Genomic DNA, 18273 nt, shown 5'->3' with positions numbered 1-18273 from the left:
GTCTTAGTCCTCAGTTTGTCTATTGAGATTAATAATTTTCTGGAAGCGCCATTCATCTCTTCTTGTCGTTTCAAGGTTCGTGACCTCAGGCCTCAGTTCTTATGTGTCGCTGTATGTTTCTTACTTGAAATTAGGTTTTCAAGTATTCATCACAGATATCTCGCATTGTCTGTAGCTGCATATGCCTGTTGTAGGTGTTCTAATGCACATCAAGTATGCCACCATTAATGTGAAAGAGAAGCAATGCGCTCATTACCCTATTCCAGTGTGTTCTGCATATGCCTGTTGCAGGTGTTCTAAAGCACATCAAGTACGCCACCATTTATGTGAAAGAGAAGCAATGTGCTCATTACCCTATTCCAGTGCTGCCCTGTATCCTTGCTGTTCTGATTGTAAGCTGTCATTTTCATGTAATTTGTTAGGAGGCTTGGCGTTTTATCTTGATCCGGAAGGCAGCATATTTCCATTCTGTTGATGCTTAGTCTTTTCTTCTGCAGCTAAAATTGCTATGCGTCTTCGTGACTCAACGCATTTTAGCTAGAAAACGTTGGTGCCAAGGATCGTATGCCTGCCGTTATTTTCTGGTTCTTTCGGTTACCTGGAGTCTGTTCCTCACCCTTTTCTTGGATGGGAACGCATGCAGTGACCGATATCTGGACTCGGAGCAATGGCCTGTTTTGGTGTTGCCCCGCACCAAAGCCATATTTATGGATTAAGCAGTGAGAACGATGTTGTTTTCCCTTAAATTCATATGTTCCAATGGGCATGTAGGACTATTTTGTCTAGTTTTATCTTGACTGCAATTTATTGTAGAAAATACAAGTTCTAGTTTTAACAGTACTAGAGAAGTTCACTGCAACTTAACCCTGAAAGTTTAGCGTTACAAATGCAAGATCAAACAGCAGACACGCTGACGGCCACCCACACCCAGTTGAGTTGCTTGCTCGCTTACCTCCACGTAGCTTGAGTCTGAAGCCACTGCCACTTCAAGCTGTCGGCGGGTCCCACACTGAAATTGCCATCGGCGATAGCAAGTTGAGACATCTTAGGAAGCCACACCCACGCGTGGTGTTTACTACCATAAGCTGCCGACTGTGGTTCTAATCAATAATAATCATCACTTGGTTTACATTTTCTGCTCCAGCAGACTGAAGCGGCTGGATTAGCTGCGTTAAGCCTGTCCCCCAGCAGACTGAAGAGACTATTTACGACTAAAAACACAGCTAAAGAGTAAGTTACGAGACAAATCTTTTAAGCATAATTAGTCTATGATTAGACAATAATTATCAAATAAGATAAATTATAATATTTATTAAATTTTAGCATCCCCAACCAAACACCTATCATCATCATTAGGATGCAAAGAGCTGGATTGCGTGTTGTGTCGTCGGTCCAAGGAAGTACAGTAGCTGCAAAAAGCAAAGCTGATACAAAGCGGAAACGGAATGCTACCGAGGACGAGGATCAGAGTGAAATGGGCTATTACCTGAGGCGTGAACCGTAGGCTGTGGCCATGGTAGCGATCACGTCGCGCGAGTGGTCGCATATGGCCGTAGCCCGTAGGTCACTGTTTCATATTATTGTCCTCGGATTTGGTCTTTGATGAGTGCATTGCATTTGCGCATTTGTCCAAAATAAACTAGCACAAGCACATGGTAGGATCACGGGATAATATGGGACATTCTTCAGCGATTGTACTGCCTATCGAACCGGAAAGGGAGCCACCCACGTTGTTTGGGATTCACCGAATTAGTTAGAATTGCCTCAATATTTAGGGTGCGTTTTTTAAGGGATTTGATTTTCTTGTGCTCTCTCTATTCTTTATTATAAGACGTTTTAGCTTTTCTACATATATATACTCCCTCCATACCTGAATTAGTTGACGTTTAGGACAGGATTGTGGTAACCAAGAAATAATAAGGAAATAATAAGGTTAGTTTTTCTGCTTTGCCCTTATTAAATAGCGCTGCGTGTGTTTTCTTTATAATAGTCTAGTATAGCTCAATTGGTGAGATCTCTATATCTTGAGATGGAGGTTGCCGGTCCGACTCCTTTGGAGATACTATATTTTGATTTTCCAAGCCTTTTTTTTTTGCATGGCACTTTTTTTTTTATTATTTTGCATGGCACTCTTCCATGCATGCGCTTGCTAGCATGAATTTGGCCCTGCGCACTCGTTGGGTTTGGCCTGCGTGCGAGCGTGCTGCCTTGACGCGTGTTGTGCATGCGTGCTGGCGACAAAGTCATCCTCGCGAGGCAGCGCAAATAATTATGGTGAAGCTGAGCAGTCACATGCGGGCAGCGAGGCGCATGCAGGGGTAATTGCGTCCGTATTGGAGTATGTGGCTCGGTAACGTCAAGCTTTGTGGATTCCTCTCACCAGCCCAGGACGTCAAAAATAATAGGTACAGAGGGAGTATTATATATTTAGATATATTAGTATATAGTATATAGTATCTGAGTGTATAACAAAAACAATATGTAAAAAAAAGTCAAAACAACATATAATTTGGGATGAACTAATCCTGATTCTCATATGATAGTTTATAATTAATTTAACGTCTCTATAGAGAAACTATTCCTGATTCTCTAGTTGTAGTTTTTTTTTCTAGTTTCTAGTTCTCAGATGAATCCAAAAAAAACATTTTTAGGCTTCGAACTAAGAATCTCCCACATAAAATGATGTTTTTTTTGGATTAATCTCTATGACTAATGCAAAAAAAATCGATGGAGTATGTGTTAACAAGATTAGTCCAAAACCTCTCATAGACATTTTTTTTTAAAAAAAAACTCCCATTGAGAATGAAGTCTTTTTTTTGTTTGAATGAACAACAACGACAAGGTGCCTATTTCACTGGAAGGGAGCATAGAAAGGACTATGATTGATGAATCACTCCAGCTAAATTCTTGGGGCATACAAGGATATGGTCACATATCAAAATGCAAAATGAAGAGAAAAACATGTGAAATACAATATACAGAGCGAGTAATTGCTCCATCTCCGTACGTTAAATTGGCTCCAGCTCCTCCGGCCAAACGAACAAAAGCACTCGTCACGTTGCCATTTGATGTGACTCCAGGAGCGATAGGAGCTGGAGCTGGAGCTAGAGCGCTACCAATGATGATATAAGACACTTAATGCAATATGGAACACGCAATCAGAGGTCGCCAAGACTTGTTATAAACTTCCTATTGGGAAGTTTTGGGCCAGCATAGAGTGTTTTTGGGCTGATTGTTGACGCCAGTACGTCATTGTTTAGAGTGTCTTTCATTGGGCTCATTATCAGGCGTGACAAGGGGTGAGGCCTCAATCCCGAACATATGAAAGGTTCTTTCATCAACTCCGATCCCGAACATATCCTCCCACAAATCTCCTCATCAACTGTCATCTCGTCCTAGCCTCATACTCCCTTCGTCTAACTGAAAGTGTCGTTTTTGACTTTCGGAGTTCTTACTTGACTATTCATCTTTATATAAATATTATTTATTTTGTTATGACTTGTTTTGTTAATAAAAATAATTTAACAATTACTTATTTATTTTACTATTTATATAAAAATTGAATAAGACAAACGATCAAAGAAGAAATATAAAAATAAAAAATAACACTTTCAATGGAGCAGAGGGATGAAAGTCCAAGTTTGGTTTTGGTAATTAATGACACCAAGTTGCTAATGCTTTGTGTTTAAGTGATTCGAGTTAGGTATAGCAACACATGTGATGAAGGTGCATGGTGGCATGGAAAGGTGGCCACATGATCACAAAGGGATGAAGCATGAGTGAAGATCATGGTGATAGACGAGGAGCAAAGTTATCAAGGCAAAGATATAAACATAGGGTTTTACTTTTGCCGGTCTAAGATGAGTAGAGAAGTGATTGACCGGGTTTAGGATAGATAGCCGACTATCAAGAGGGGAAATCACGGTCATCTCTCGAATCAAGTGCTACTAGGTCCATATCATGAGCATATGCATTAGGATCTAGTAAAGTGCTAACTTAACTCCTTTGGTGAAAATGTTTGTGAAAAGCTAACACACTTGCACTTTGGTGGTGGACACTTGTTGGTGTTAGTACATTTACAAAGAAGGTGGAGTTCCTAGGGTTGAGAGGGGTGTGGGTTCCTCTCTCCCTCCCGCCGAGCTTGCGAGGCGGGATTCGGCGCTTTTGAGAAAAATAAGTGTATATTTTCTATTGCGCCGATGGGAAATTTTGGAGAAGTCGCGGGAGTGCTTTCTCTCTGAGAAACACTCACCGGACGTTGAGTGCGTAGGCACCGGACGCTGGCCTCAGAGTCCGGTGTGCTTGACCCTGCTAGGGTTGAGCACCGGACGCACTCTGAGAGCGTCCGGTGTGAGGGGTTTTTGCAACCCTCTCTGCGCACGAGTCCGGTGAGCACCGGACTGTCCGGTGCCCAGCGTCCGGTGAGGTCGCGAGTTTGACAAACTCTCTGCGCATGAGTCCGGTGTGCACCGGACGCGTCCGGTGTGGACTTGCAGAGCGTCCGGTGTGTTGCAGGTAGCCGTTAGGATCTGACACGCGAGATTCAAAGAGGACACGTGGCCAACTCCAGTGCACCGGACGTAGGGGGTAGAGCGTCCGGTGCTCACTTAGTAGCGTCTGGTGCCCTCGTTTTCAGCCCAGTGAAAACAGCCAACGGCTAGTTTCTTTGAGGGGCTTATAAATAGAAGGTGGCCGGTTTTGGGAGGCTCTCTCTTGCACATTTGATTAGTTGAGGCATACATTGAGCTAGAGAACACTCCCTCCACTCATCTCCTTGCTTGATTGCTAATCCTAGTGAGATTGAGTAAGATTCAAGTGCATTGCTTTGAGAGTTGCATTTAGTAGCACTTGATTCTTGAGTTTGCTGCGGATTTCTTGTTACTCTTGGGTGTTTCCCGACGCTCTAGACGGCTTGTAGCAGCGGTGGTGTTGAGCTCGTGATTGGAGATTGTTTCGAGCCTCACCAAGTGACTTGTGAGGGGTTCTTGAGCCTTCCCCGCGGGAGATCGCAATTGGCTACTCTAGTGGATTGCTCGTGGCTTGGAGGATCCTCATCTTGTGAGTGGATGTGCGGCACCCGCTGAGGGTTTGGCTTTGGATTGACAATTAGCTCGTGATCCATCAAGTGGGTGTATCGCCACAACGAGGAGTAGCTTGCCGGGAAGCAAGTGAACCTCGGTAAAAAATCTTGTGTCTTCTCTTGCCGAGGTTTCTCTTGTGATTGTGAGTGATTGATTGGATATATCTCTACTCTACAACGTTGGTATAACAATCACTCTCCTCTCTTTACTTACTTGCCTACCTTGTTAGTTTAGCTTGTGTAGCTTAGTTCTTGTTAGTTTAGAGTTGTTGTGTAGCCTTCTCTAGTTGTTGTGGTTTAGTGTTTAGCCTTCTTGCTAGACTTGTATAGGTGGCTTGCATAGCTTAGTTGTGCTAGTGCTAGAATAGCTTCGCCACTTATTTTACTAACTCACTTGTTTAGTAAAGTTTGTAGAATTTTAAATAGGCTATTCACCCCCCTCTAGCCATTTGGACCTTTCAAGGGAGTAGGTACGTAGTACAAGTTCGAGCCACTTCATATGATCACCTTCACTATCACTAGAGCTCCAGCGACGGCCTAGCTGTTGTCTTCAATAGGAGACCTATTTGGGAACCCAAATTTAAAATGGGTCTCCAATATAATACTTATAGCCTCTAATATAGTATCTATACGAAAGAACCATTTTAGGTATAAGAAAAGACATAACCCAAATTTAGGTATCCTCTCTCTTCAAGATCCATTTACAGAGAGTGTTGTCTTTTAGTTCTTGTTATTGGAGAAGACTGAAAATATGTATTGAACCTTGGAACTGTAGTGCTATTCAAAGGACAAATAAGTCTTGTATTTTGGGCGATAATTGTTGGAGATAATCTAATGCTCCCTTTTGTACCTCACCACTTGGTTCTTAATCAAAACTACCCCCATAATAAAGTTTTTTTTTGGAAAACGTCACAACAACGCTCATGCCTTACACTATTCAGTCGATCTGATCAAGCAATCCGGAAGATAGAGTCCACTGCATCTGCACGGGTAGCCGTATTCCAGATTCTACTGAATACTGGGCCAAACCGCAGAGAGCTTTCGGCCTTTCAGAACTGGACCCTGGGCAGCGTTTTAGTTTGGTGCTTAACCCTAAATAAATCTATAGCTAAGGTATACATAATTCAATGAGTACAAATTTTTTACTACAGTTCAAACATACAATAATTAGATTATCATAAAAATTTACCACAATTAGACCATAAAAACCATATTTATGAATTATTCCAATTAATTATAGAAAAGAATTGATCAAAATGTACAAATCTACAACAAAAGTTTTGTACTAAGTATACCATATTATATATTCACTGTATAGATCTACTCATGTGGACTCCAACAAAATTAGATTTTTCTGTTTTATGATTCTTTTGTGATTTATTATGATTTTTAAAAAAATTATCCAAAATTTATATATATATATATATATATATATATTAATAATAAAGAGGTGAAATTTCATACTCTTTTTTCCGTCCATCTATTTGTTTTTTCCGTCCATCTATTTTGTTTGTCTGCTTCTTAGAGTTTCTTCTATCCGATCTTTCTTATATATAATCCGTGCTTATATGAGTTAGAATAGCCCACGTATAGATGGATATGGAGTCTCATTCTAAGATTAACACAAATATAGCTACGAATCTTGTTCTAAATAGATCTTAACTCAAATAGAATCAGAAAATTAGAAAAATAAAAGATAAAAATATATTCCTAACTGTGCATATATGTTCCTATATTACCTCGTTTAATTACTATTTCAGCGTTCAATTTTGTTCTCTTGTCCTTTTTTGGATCTATCTAATATACTTCCCGATTTTCTTATACTCCCTATATGTACCTTGATAACTATAATTATTAGTTATTAATAATAATATAATATAACATAGTATATTAAAAATCCAAATTTTATTATTATTTTTTATCCATCTTCCTATAACAAACTCTGTGAATGTAAAATGTATATGCGAGCTAATCTAGATAGTTAGGAATCCTAATTCAAAAATATCTCCCCAATGGGAATCCTAATTCAAAAACTTTTCTCCGATCTTGAGTAATCTACTAAATAGAAATTCTGATCCTTAAGAAAAGATAGAAGTAGAAATATATATTTGTACGTGAAAATTTCTTCTTATCGTCCGTATTACCATATGTTAATGAGTTTGTTATAATCTCTCATGTCACCGCGCATAGATGGTATCTGCTTTTGTTTCCATGGTTTTTTAGCTACAGTAGTTCCGTCACGTGTAAAATATCTACATTTTCAAGCTCAAGTGAAAGAGCCACCACGTCACGGCACAGACGGATAGCTGTTTTTGTTTACATATTTTTTTCTTTGAGCTACGATAATTTTCATCATGCATAACACCCATAGAACCCACCTTTTCGATCATAAGTACAAGAGCCAAATTGATTGGCCACATCAAAACTTAAGCCCCCGATTCAACCAAAGCGTAGGAGGAAATGGAAGGTCGCCGCCCCATGTCTCCTTCTCCGGTCTTATCGACGGGTCATCGCCATCACCAGCAGACTGACCAAGAAGGATCGCCGCTGCAGAAGGACATCGACGACAACCGTACAACTACGGATATACCTTCCCTAACTCTCAGCATCAAGGGCTGGCTCTAAGTAGGCACAGGTCCTCACACCTAAAGTATAATGACTTTCTCTACACTAATGAAGGTAAGCTCAAGAAATCTACTAATCTAAGTCTAAGATCATGTGTCCTAATCCTGTTTCAATTTGAACCCTAAGTAATTTCTAACAATTTGTTATCTGAGATCGTCATAAATAAATATACTCTTAAATTATATGCATATACCAGTGCAACCCTCATTGAACGGTGTAATATGGAAAGTCAAGATAGAACTTTTATCGTAACCATCTATGGAAAAACTAATCCTGACTTAATATGTCGGCAATAAACTCCTGATTGACTTATATGAAAGATTAAAATTACAATGTAAGGAGAAGTTGCCAATAACTTTGTTTTTATGTTGCAACGTAAAGATATATTTTGCTAGTAAATAAAAAGGATAAAATTATCTTTAAAGCCGTTTATAATTGGGCTAGGGAAGTAAAACGTATGATTTTAAAAGTTAAAGAAGATGGGTTTTATAGTTTAGAGAGAAAAAATAACTTTACCAGAGGTGGAGGCAGAAAAAAAATGGACCTTTTCCTTCACTTTACGCCGACTGTTGCTGTCTTGTGTAGCCTCGACGAAAACCCTCGGCCCGGCACATTTCGCGATTACTGCGACACCACCACTTCCACTTGGCTCTAACTCTAAACGGTGAGGCCTCCATCTAAACAACCAAATCAAGAATTGGGAGCTCGTGTCACCGTCCCACAATCGCCAGGGCGCCGGATACGGATACACCGACTGGCCACCCGCGACGCGACGCGACGCGAGTCGCGTGCCGGCGTGCGAGAGGGATCGGGGCGACTGACACGAGGCGTCCCTATCCCCTGCGCGCATTTCCTCGCCGAGACTGCCGGCAGAATCCGCTCCTGCGCTTCAGCGCGTGTACCGGCTCGCGTACGTGTGCGGCCCCCGCGCGGTCCACGGCGCCACGCTGCCACCCCTTTGGTGCCTTCCAGGCGCGCCCCCGTACGTGTGCCCCCGCGCGAGGCGCCACCGCGACGGCGGCAGCCCCACGGCAGAGGCGGGCCGCTTTTAAGCGGCTCCTCGTCCGTGCTCAGGCCTCAGGGAACGCATCGCCGTGCGCGCGTCCACTTCGTTGCTCATGTACCCCTACACGCTTCGGGCGGCGGCTAGCAGCAGCAGCAGCAGCAGCACGGGTCTCGGGTTCGCGCTCGGCCGGATCGGCGGCACGACGACGAGAGGCGGTGGCGGTGGTGCCGCGGCGCAAGGCTTGGTGGTACCCGCCGCGGGCGTAGCACGCGGGAGGAGCGTGTCGTCGACGCCGGCCGGCAACGCGCCCGTGCCGGGCGACCAGGGCGTCGGCATGGAGCAGCCGAAGCAGCAGCAGCCGCAGGTGCCCGCGCAGGACGCCGCCGCCGGGGACAAGAACAAACGACGCGACGACATGCACAAGACCACCGGGTAATCCGCCGTGTCTCCTCCTATGCCTTCTCCCCCGCGGTATGTTTGATTGGTTTCGGCCACGTCGCGCGCACGCAGGGACGTGATGAGCCACTCGTTCGGGGAGGGGTACTCGACGCGGTCGGACGAGGAGGGGTTCGGCGGCGTGTACGGCGGGAACGACCCCGTGGAGCACCCCGGCACCGAGATCCATCCTAGCCACCCCGGTACGTGCCGCCGTGCACGCGGCGCTCTGATCTCCGGCAGATCGAAACGCCGGGTTGTTTGTTTGTGTGTGTGTGTGTGTGTGTGTGTGAGACGGTGTATTGACTGGCTGTGATTCGTTTCTGTGCAGAGTACGACACGTCGCAGGGTTCGGAGGTGAAGGAGAAGGAGAAGGCGCGCCACCTCAAGGACGAGAAGCATGCCACCGCCTAGGTGCAGGCGGCGATATCAGTCGGTGTTGTCAACGTTTAGTTAGTTAGCGCCCAGCTGAGTCTGCGTTGCTCCCGGTTCAGGGGATGTCACGTACTCGTGGTTCACTGCTTTTGAAACACTACTATCTCAATTTAGTAAGCTGTTTCAAGGAGCTTTCGTGATATGTATGTTATTTCTTTTCTTGTGGTTTTTTTATGTGATAAGCTACACAGTTATTTTGAGCGTGCCAGATTCAACCTCAGTCTGTCGACCAGTTAGGCCTTGTTTAGCTCACCCCAAAATCCAAAAATTTTCAAGATTCTCGTCAGAATCTTGCGGTACATGCATGAATTAAATATATAAAATATTAAATATAGTAAAAAAAACAAAAATTAATTATACAGTTTATTCATAAATTAATCTTTTGAGTCTAATTAATTAATAATTGTATAATATTTACCACAAACAAATAAAAATACTACAATGTTTCTAACCAAAACTTTTTGCCAACTAAACAAGACCTTATATATATAAAAAAAAACTAAGCTAAGTGGACAATTTATTTATACGTCAACCAAATACTTGAAATGTATGTATTTCGAATAAATTCGATAGTCCTCATGTTCAAATCAAATTTTCAGTATCTTTTTCAGCACCGTTGAATCATTCAACGGCATATACGAAATTCTCTTAAAACTATAATTGCATGACAAATTATAATGGCATGATTTCTATATGACGAAAAGTAATAGCGGACCTCAGAAACGTTACATTTTATAATGCCATGGTTCAAATGGAGCTCAACGTTATCCAGGCCTTATGCTTGCATTTGTAAGAGCTGCCCTTTCAAAGCTATATATGATGGTAGCAGGCCAAAAAGGTAACGGCATGCAATAGCTTTTGAGGTAGGTTTCCTCTTCCATTGCAAGTTCGTGGACGTTTCAATTTTTTTTTGTTAGGGGGTGTTAATTTTGGGTTTTATTTCTTTATTATTTGTATAATGGAACTAAATACTATACAATTTTTTTTTATAAAAATGGTTATTTTTTATTTTGGATTTTGGTCTTAAGTGGTCAAAAAAAGTCTGAAGCCTCAAGAGGTCAACATAAGGGCAATAAGTTCTACATTCTTGATGAAATTAAATATAACCTCGAAAATTTGGGCATTTTGACTATCATTTTAAAGTAGGGGATGTTTCGTTTATTTTCATCCAAAATATTCTAAGTTTTGGTCTAATGTTTTTGTATAACGGAACTAAATACCCTTTTTGGTAAAATAGTTATCATTCTCCATTTTGGATTTTGATATTAGGAGATTAAGAAACCTAAAAAAATCTCAAATAATCATTATGAGAGCAATAAAATCTGTATCTTGAATAGAAATTAAATGTAACTGAAAATTTTATTCTAAAATAGTTGGTATTGTGTATTTTATATTTGATGAAAAACTAAACACCCTCGTAGTTGGTATTTTACATCTGATATTTTACGGAGAAGTAAACACCCCCCTCAAATGTCAATTGGGAGCAACCTTTGCCTTTGCAGGTAATTGTCGACGAAAGCTAGTCGGCGGTCTACCTTGGGGTATACCCACGGTAGTAGTTTATCGGTAGACGGTGCGCAAACTACGAACTCGATGGTGACGCAAGACACGGACAAGCTTTTTATCCAGATTCGGCCGCCGAGTTGGCGTAATACCTACGTCCTGCGTCTGGTTGTATTGATTTGTGTTGAGAGAATATGATGTATGATCTGTCCTCTAGGGGACCCCTGCCCCTCCTTATATATCCTGAAGGGACAGAGTTACAAGCAAAGTATCCTATTTGGTACAAAATCTTGTAGCCTTGCGGTGCACGCCGACCAGTCGTGCGCCGCACGTCTTCATCTTGTGGGCCGAGCCACCTCTGATGGTGCGGCCCATATAGGCCCATGAGGGTATAGGGGTTTATACCCCCACAGCTAGTCCCCGAGCACCATGTATTATGATGTAACACGCCGTCTTGAGCTTCTTCGATTAGTGAGGCTTGACGTCTTCAATAAACAGGAAAGTCGCCCAAACAGTTGCAACGGTATTTTGACAAACTCAAAAGACAGTTGATCAACATTGACATCGAAGAAGCAGGTTGTTCGAAGAATGCATGGTGCTCTTAATTAAAAAAGATTTCTTTCCTGGTGAAGTGTGCCCACTTTACTTTTCTGAAAAGTATAGACCTCAAAATAGCAAGCATATTCACCGCAAGGTGAAGTGTGCCCACTTAGTCCCCGAGCCTGGTAGTAGGTGACGTAGACACGTGGTGCCAGGGTCAAAAGAAAAGTTCTTAAAGAAATTCTGAAACTGAGATGCATCGCCAGATGCATCGTACCGATGTAGTCCCCGAGCTTGCTGGAAGGCGAAGTATGAGCCTTGTAGCAAGGTCTAAAAAATTGAATTTACCAGTCTCCGAGCATATCATGCTCGTCTGCAATTGAATAGACTAATCGACCAGTCTCCGAGCATATAACGCTCGGTGGTCGGTACAGTCCCCGAATTCTCATGGTGGGCTGGTCGACCAGTCCCTGAGCGTATAGTGCTCGGTGGTCGGTGCAGTCCCCGAATTCTCAAATTGGTGGGCTGGTCGACCAGTCCCCGAGCGTATAGTGCTCGGTGGTCGGTGCAGTCCCCAAGTTCTTAAATTGGTGGGCTGGTCGACCAGTCCCCGAGCGTATAGTGCTCGGTGGTCGGCACAGTCCTCGAGCACGGCGTAGGGACCGACGGACAAGTCCCCGAGCGTGGTTGGGAACGTAAACGTGCTCGGTGGTCGGCACAGTCTTCGAGCATAGCATAGAGAGTAGTCGACAAGTCCCCGAGCGTGGTTGGGAACGTAAACGTGCTCGGTGGTCGGAGCAGTCCCCGGGCACAGCGTAGGGAATAGTCGACGAGTCCCCGAGCGTAGCTTGTCGACTGGGCCAAACCCCTGAAAAATAAATATAAATAATAGGTAGTACATGATGTATAAATAAACTTTAGATAAAAATCAGTACTGAGACAAGTTTTAGATTTTTTGTTATAAAATTAGCACAAGTAGTTAATTCATCCTAGAGCTTGTACCAGCTCTGGTCTAGCCAACAATCAGCATGAGGTGCGGAACCTAGACACGCGTGGGATTGCCAGCCTCGCCAGAGAGCTACTGCCGACCACCCGGAACGCAGAGGGCGGATCTCGTGCACGTGTAGGGAGGAGTCGGAGACAGTACCGGCTCTGGAAAGCTCGTGTAGGAGAAAAAACTAGTGTGGCTAAACAAAAAGTTGTTTTTGAAGGATAATAAAAAATATTATGCCAAAAATAAATAAGATATTAGAAGTGTACTTATCTTTGGATGAAAGTCTAGTCGGTGACGACAAAATTGTCCGGCCCTCGAGCTTTTCGACTTGTTATGACGGTGGTCGCTGTTGTCGTAGCGTCGTTCTTCGCGGCGATTATTATTGCGACTGGTGGTCAGAGCAAGTAGGCTAAACAATTTGGTCGATGGCCCGAGCAGGTCGGTGTTGTCGATCTGCCTCCCTTTGTAGCAGGGAAGCGGGTGACGCGTTGTCGGCGTGGTCGGAGACGTTGCTGGAGTAGTCGGAGTCGTAGCCAGCGTGGTTGAAGCCGCCGCCGACGTCGATGAAGAAGTGGTTGGCGCAGATCGGATCTACACCTCCTCCGTGGTCATGGCGGTGAAGTTGTTGAAGCTGACGGTGAACGTGAAGTCGCCCGCCATGGCCGCGAAGTCAGGGATGATGGCCATCTTGTTCGTCGGAAGAGCTGTACGCACACCCCCTACCTGGCGCGCCACTGTCGACGAAAGCTAGTCGGCAGTCTACCTTGGGGTATACCCACGGTAGTAGTTTATCGGTAGACGGTGCGCAAACTACGAACTCGATGGTGACGCAAGACACGGACAAGCTTTTTATCCAGGTTCGGCCGCCGAGTTGGCGTAATACCTACGTCCTGCGTCTGGTTGTATTGATTTGTGTTGAGAGAATATGATGTATGATCTGTCCTCTAGGGGACCCCTGCCCCTCCTTATATATCCTGAAGGGACAGAGTTACAAGCAAAGTATCCTATTTGGTACAAAATCTTGTAGCCTTGCGGTGCACGCCGACCAGTCGTGCGCCGCACGTCTTCATCTTGTGGGCCGAGCCACCTCTGATGGTGCGGCCCATATAGGCCCATGAGGGTATAGGGGTTTATACCCCCACAGTAATGGTTCACGAAACCATAGATATCTGTAGCATTTGACATTGGAGATTTGCAGCATATGTGGAGGTTAGGGGCTACTAGCCACGTTGGCGCGTTATGGCTGCTTTTAGTTATCACACAGGGCAGACCCAGCTCCCCGGACATATGGGGCGTGTTTGGTTGCCCGCATATGGGCGAACCAGGCTCCCTGGATGTAGCGTTTCGGTGTTTGGTTCCCTTCTCTTCTCTCTAGCCTGGCTTATCCCGTGCAAAAGGATCCCCGGAGCCAGGCTCCGAAGCTACGCTCGAATCGGCCGTTTTTCTTCAGCCTGGATCGCTCCGTGCTCTCGCGTGCTCGCGCGCTCGGCGATTCCGTGCGCGGGGAGATGGCGCGAAGTTTCTAGGGTTACCTCCCTCTTTCCCGCCATTCACCGCCTATATATCTCCTTTCCCGCTTCCTCCCTGTCTTCTCGTCGCTCCACGTCTGCGCCGCCGGTTCCTAGGGTACGTGGTCTTCTCCCTCTCCCCCTTTGTTCTTGGTTTGATTTGTTTCATGCTATTGATTTCTTTCTCGCTGGATTTGTTGCAGGGCAAGTGGATCTGACGATTTTCATAGCCGGTGAGTTCTCCCTCATTTTCTCCTCTTTTTGTTACCGATTTGTAAACCCTAACTTGTGTAAATGTTTGTTGTGGATCTGTGCGTGCAGATCCGACGTCCCCTGAACTGCTGTTGTGCTTTGCTGGGTCTTGTGCGTTGACGTGGGTAATTTGTTCATCTCCTCCCCCTACCCCCCTCCCTCTAATCTGCACCATGTGATACAGAGTTTTGCCTTCTTTGATTTGGATGCATGTAGTACTTTTAATATTAAGAGCAATTATATGAAGATCCCTTTTTTGCTAAGCTATTGCTCAAGTCGATGATTACATTGTTATGTCTGAGCATATGTTGAAGTCTATGATGATTGTTCATTATGTCTGAGCATTTGTCCAAGTCTATGATGATTTTCAGTTAGTCTGAGCTTATGTCCTAGTCTAAGCATTTATTCCATGTTTTATCTTCTAGATGGATTTGCAAGAGAAGAGGCGCATGCTTTTTGCTCGTGCTGCAACTCTTGTTGCTGCTATGTATGCCCTACTTTTTGCTAGGATTAGAATGATTCAATCCTCAAGGCCTCAGATCAGTTATGGTCCTTTGAGTAAGTGGGATGAGGAAAGGCAAAAGAATCTAGACTTAATTTACAACTACAATGATGTTGAGTGTGTGAACATGCTTCGCATGAGAAGGGCACCCTTCTTTAGGTTGTGTAACTTGCTTAGGGAGAGAAAATTGCTAGCAGACAACATTAATTGTTGTGTAGAAGAGCAAGTTGCTATGTTTCTACATATTGTGGGGCATAACCAACGTTTTAGAGTGATTAGGCAAAACTGGAGAAGGTCTATAGAGACTGTCCATCGCCATTTCAAAGAGGTGTTGTATGCAATTGGTGAACTTAGGCAAGATATGATTAGACCTCCATCCAATGAGACACCCCTTAAGGTTAGCAACAGCCCAAGGTGGTATCCATATTTGAAGGTAAATAATTTGTCATTTAGAATTTAGGTTGTTGCTGCATGGGTTCATGTCAATTCACTATGCACTTTTGCATGCCATGTAGGACTGTGTTGGGGCAATAGATGGTACACATATCTATGCTAAAGTGCCAGCTGAAAGGTCCTAATATGGTTAGAGGGGGGTGAATAGCCTATTTAAATATTCTACAAACTCACTAGAGCAAGAGGTTAGTAAAAAACAAAGCGAAGCTTTTTGCTCTAGCTCTAATGGGGTGTTTGCAAGCCACCTATCCAACAATTCTAGTTGATATAATCACTAGGCACACAAGAGCTATGTCACTACTTACACTAGAAAGCTACCTAAAGTTTCTATACAAGTAAGTAAGCTACTCTAGTTTGCGGGAATGTAAAAGAGATGGTTTGAACTTTATACCGCCGCGTAGAGGGGATGGACCAATCAATAATATGAAGTCCAATCACCAGGAGAAATCCAATGAACAATCATAATGGAGACACACAATTTTTCTCCCGAGGTTCACGTGCTTGCCGGCACGCTACGTCCCCGTTGTGTCGACCAACACTTGGTGGTTCGGTGGCTAAGAGGTGTAGCACGAACCTCGTCCTCACTAGGACACCACAAGAACCTACCCACAAGTGAGGTAACTCAATGACACGAGCAATCCACTAGAGTTACCTTTCGGCTCTCCGCCGGGGAAGGTACAAGACCCCTCACAATCACCATGAGATGGCCACGAACAATCACCAACTCGTGCCAATTCTCCTCCGCTGCTCCAAGCCGTCTAGGTGGCGGCAACCACCAAGAGTAACAAGAAAACCGCAGCTAGAACGATCCCCAAGTGCCACTAGATGCAATCACTCAAGCAAATGCACTTGGAAACACTCCCAATCTCACAAAGATGTATAATCTATGAAGGAGATGAGTGGGAGGTGTTTGCTTAGGCTCACAAGGATGTCAAGTATGTTAGAATGCCAAGAGGGTAAGCCCCAAGCCGGCCAAACACGTATTTATTGCCCCTCATACAAATAGAGCCGTTGGCTCTTTTCACTGGGCAAAACTCGGGGTCACCGGACGCTCTTAAAGGGGCACCGGACGCTCAACACCAGCGTCCGGTGCTCCAACGTCAGCCGCGTGTCAGAGTCTAACGGTAACCTGCAGAGCACCGGACGCTGAGCAAGTTAGCACCGGACGCGTCCGGTGCACACCGGACTCATGCGCAAAGAGCTTCGCAAACTCGCAGGGTCACCGGACGCAAGCCACCGGACGCACCCTTAGCGTCCGGTGCTCACCGGACCCATGCGCAGAGAAGGTCGTAAGACGCCCGCACACCGGACGCGCACCACCGGACGCTCAACCCAGCATCCGGTGCCTATCGTCCGGTGCCTTACCCTAACTGGGCCAGGCACTGTCTGCACACCGGACGCTCAGACACAGCGTCCGGTGCCTCTGAGCCAGCGTCCGGTGAGTGTTCCTCAGCGAGAAACACTCCCGCGACTTCTCCAAAATTTCCACCCGGCGTAATAGAAAATATGCACTTCATTTTCTCGAAAAGCGCCGAACCTATCCTCTCTCTACCTTTGTAACTCCACCTCCTTCTCAAAGTGTGCCAACACCACAAAGTGTGTACCAACAAGTGCACGTGTGTTAGCATTTTCACAATCATTTTCTTTGAAGGAGTTAAGTTAGCTCACTAGGTTCTAAATGCATGCACATGAACAATGACACCTAGTGGCACTTGATAACCGCTTAGCCAAAGAATTCCCCTCTTTATAGTATGGCTATTTATCCTAAATGTGATCACACCCTCTATGGTGTCTTGATCACCAAAACCAAAAACCCTAAGCAATACCTTTGCCTTGATGTCCATAGGGTTTTGTTTTTCTCTTTCTTCTTTTCCAAGTTGAGCACTTGATCATCTTGTGGTCATCACTATCATCACCATGATCATCACTTGCTCCATCACTTGGCATGTACCCACCTCATTAAGTCTACACACACTTAGTATAGAGGTTAGTACTAGGGTTTCATCAATTATCCAAAACCAAACTAGGGCTTTCACCAGCCAAGATCCAAGCTGCATTTAGGGGTAGCAAGAACCACCCAACACAAAATGTCCTTGCTGCAGTCGACTTTGACTTGAAATTCACCTATGTTTTGGCTGGCTGGGAGGGATCAGCACATGATGCAACCATTCTAGCTGATGCACTAGAGAGACATGATGGGTTAAGGGTTGCACCAGGTAACTAAGGCCCTTATTATCATTTTTAAAACATATAGTTACATACACATGAACCTAATGTCTGCCCATTCTTCTTTTAGGCAAGTTCTACTTAGTTGATGCTGGGTATGCATGTCGGCCAGGGTTTCTTCCTCCTTATCGAGGGACTAGGTATCATCTCAAAGAATTTGGTCCTAGGAACAACCCAACAAACTATAAGGAATTATTTAATTTGAGACACTCTAGCCTGAGAGTGACCGTTGAACGTGCCTTCGGTGCTTTAAAGAATCGTTTTCGCATGATTGACAACAAACCCTTCCATCCCTATAAGACACAAGTGAAGTTAGTACTTGCATGTTGTATATTACATAATTGGATCCTTGCTCATGGGGTTGATGAAGTAGTTCCTGCTGAGTTCTCCTGGGTGCCAAATAATAACCCCCCTTTACCCCATGTCCATATGGATGACAATGCTGCTTGGGCTCTTAAAAGGGATGAATGGGCAACCCACATGTGGGCTAATAAGGGTTCCTCTCGCATCTAGACCTGTATTGTAAGTTTTGCTCAGACTATGGACATATGCTGTGATGACTATTTATTTCTTGAGATAATGCACTTGATCTGAGACTATGGACAAATGCTGTGATGACTCTTTATTTCTTTAGATACTGCACTGCATCTGAGGCTTTGTACATATGCAATGATGATTACTTCATTTTTTGTTATTACTTCTTATGAACTGAGG

The 18273-nt window shown here is 44.3% G+C and overlaps 2 protein-coding genes across 2 annotated transcripts; both read left to right on the top strand.

The window, feature by feature from the left end:
* On the top strand, window positions 8713–9796 carry LOC8063354. Its single transcript, XM_002466502.2, has 3 exons — window positions 8713–9143; window positions 9222–9349; window positions 9478–9796. Exons 1-3 carry the CDS (start codon window positions 8824–8826, stop codon window positions 9558–9560), a joined length of 531 nt encoding a protein of 176 aa, XP_002466547.1. The 5' UTR covers window positions 8713–8823; the 3' UTR covers window positions 9561–9796.
* Window positions 14127–18072, top strand: LOC110435670 (protein ALP1-like). Its single transcript, XM_021461537.1, has 5 exons — window positions 14127–14136; window positions 14330–14359; window positions 14448–14489; window positions 17361–17549; window positions 17630–18072. The coding sequence occupies exons 1-5, from the start codon at window positions 14127–14129 to the stop codon at window positions 18070–18072; spliced, it is 714 nt and encodes a 237-aa protein (XP_021317212.1).

Source organism: Sorghum bicolor, chromosome 1 (assembly GCF_000003195.3).
Source record: "Sorghum bicolor cultivar BTx623 chromosome 1, Sorghum_bicolor_NCBIv3, whole genome shotgun sequence".
NCBI classification, from domain to species: Eukaryota; Viridiplantae; Streptophyta; class Magnoliopsida; order Poales; family Poaceae; genus Sorghum; species Sorghum bicolor.
The sequence above is the reverse complement of the archived record's forward strand: the minus strand, read 5'-3'. Positions and strand labels throughout refer to the sequence as shown.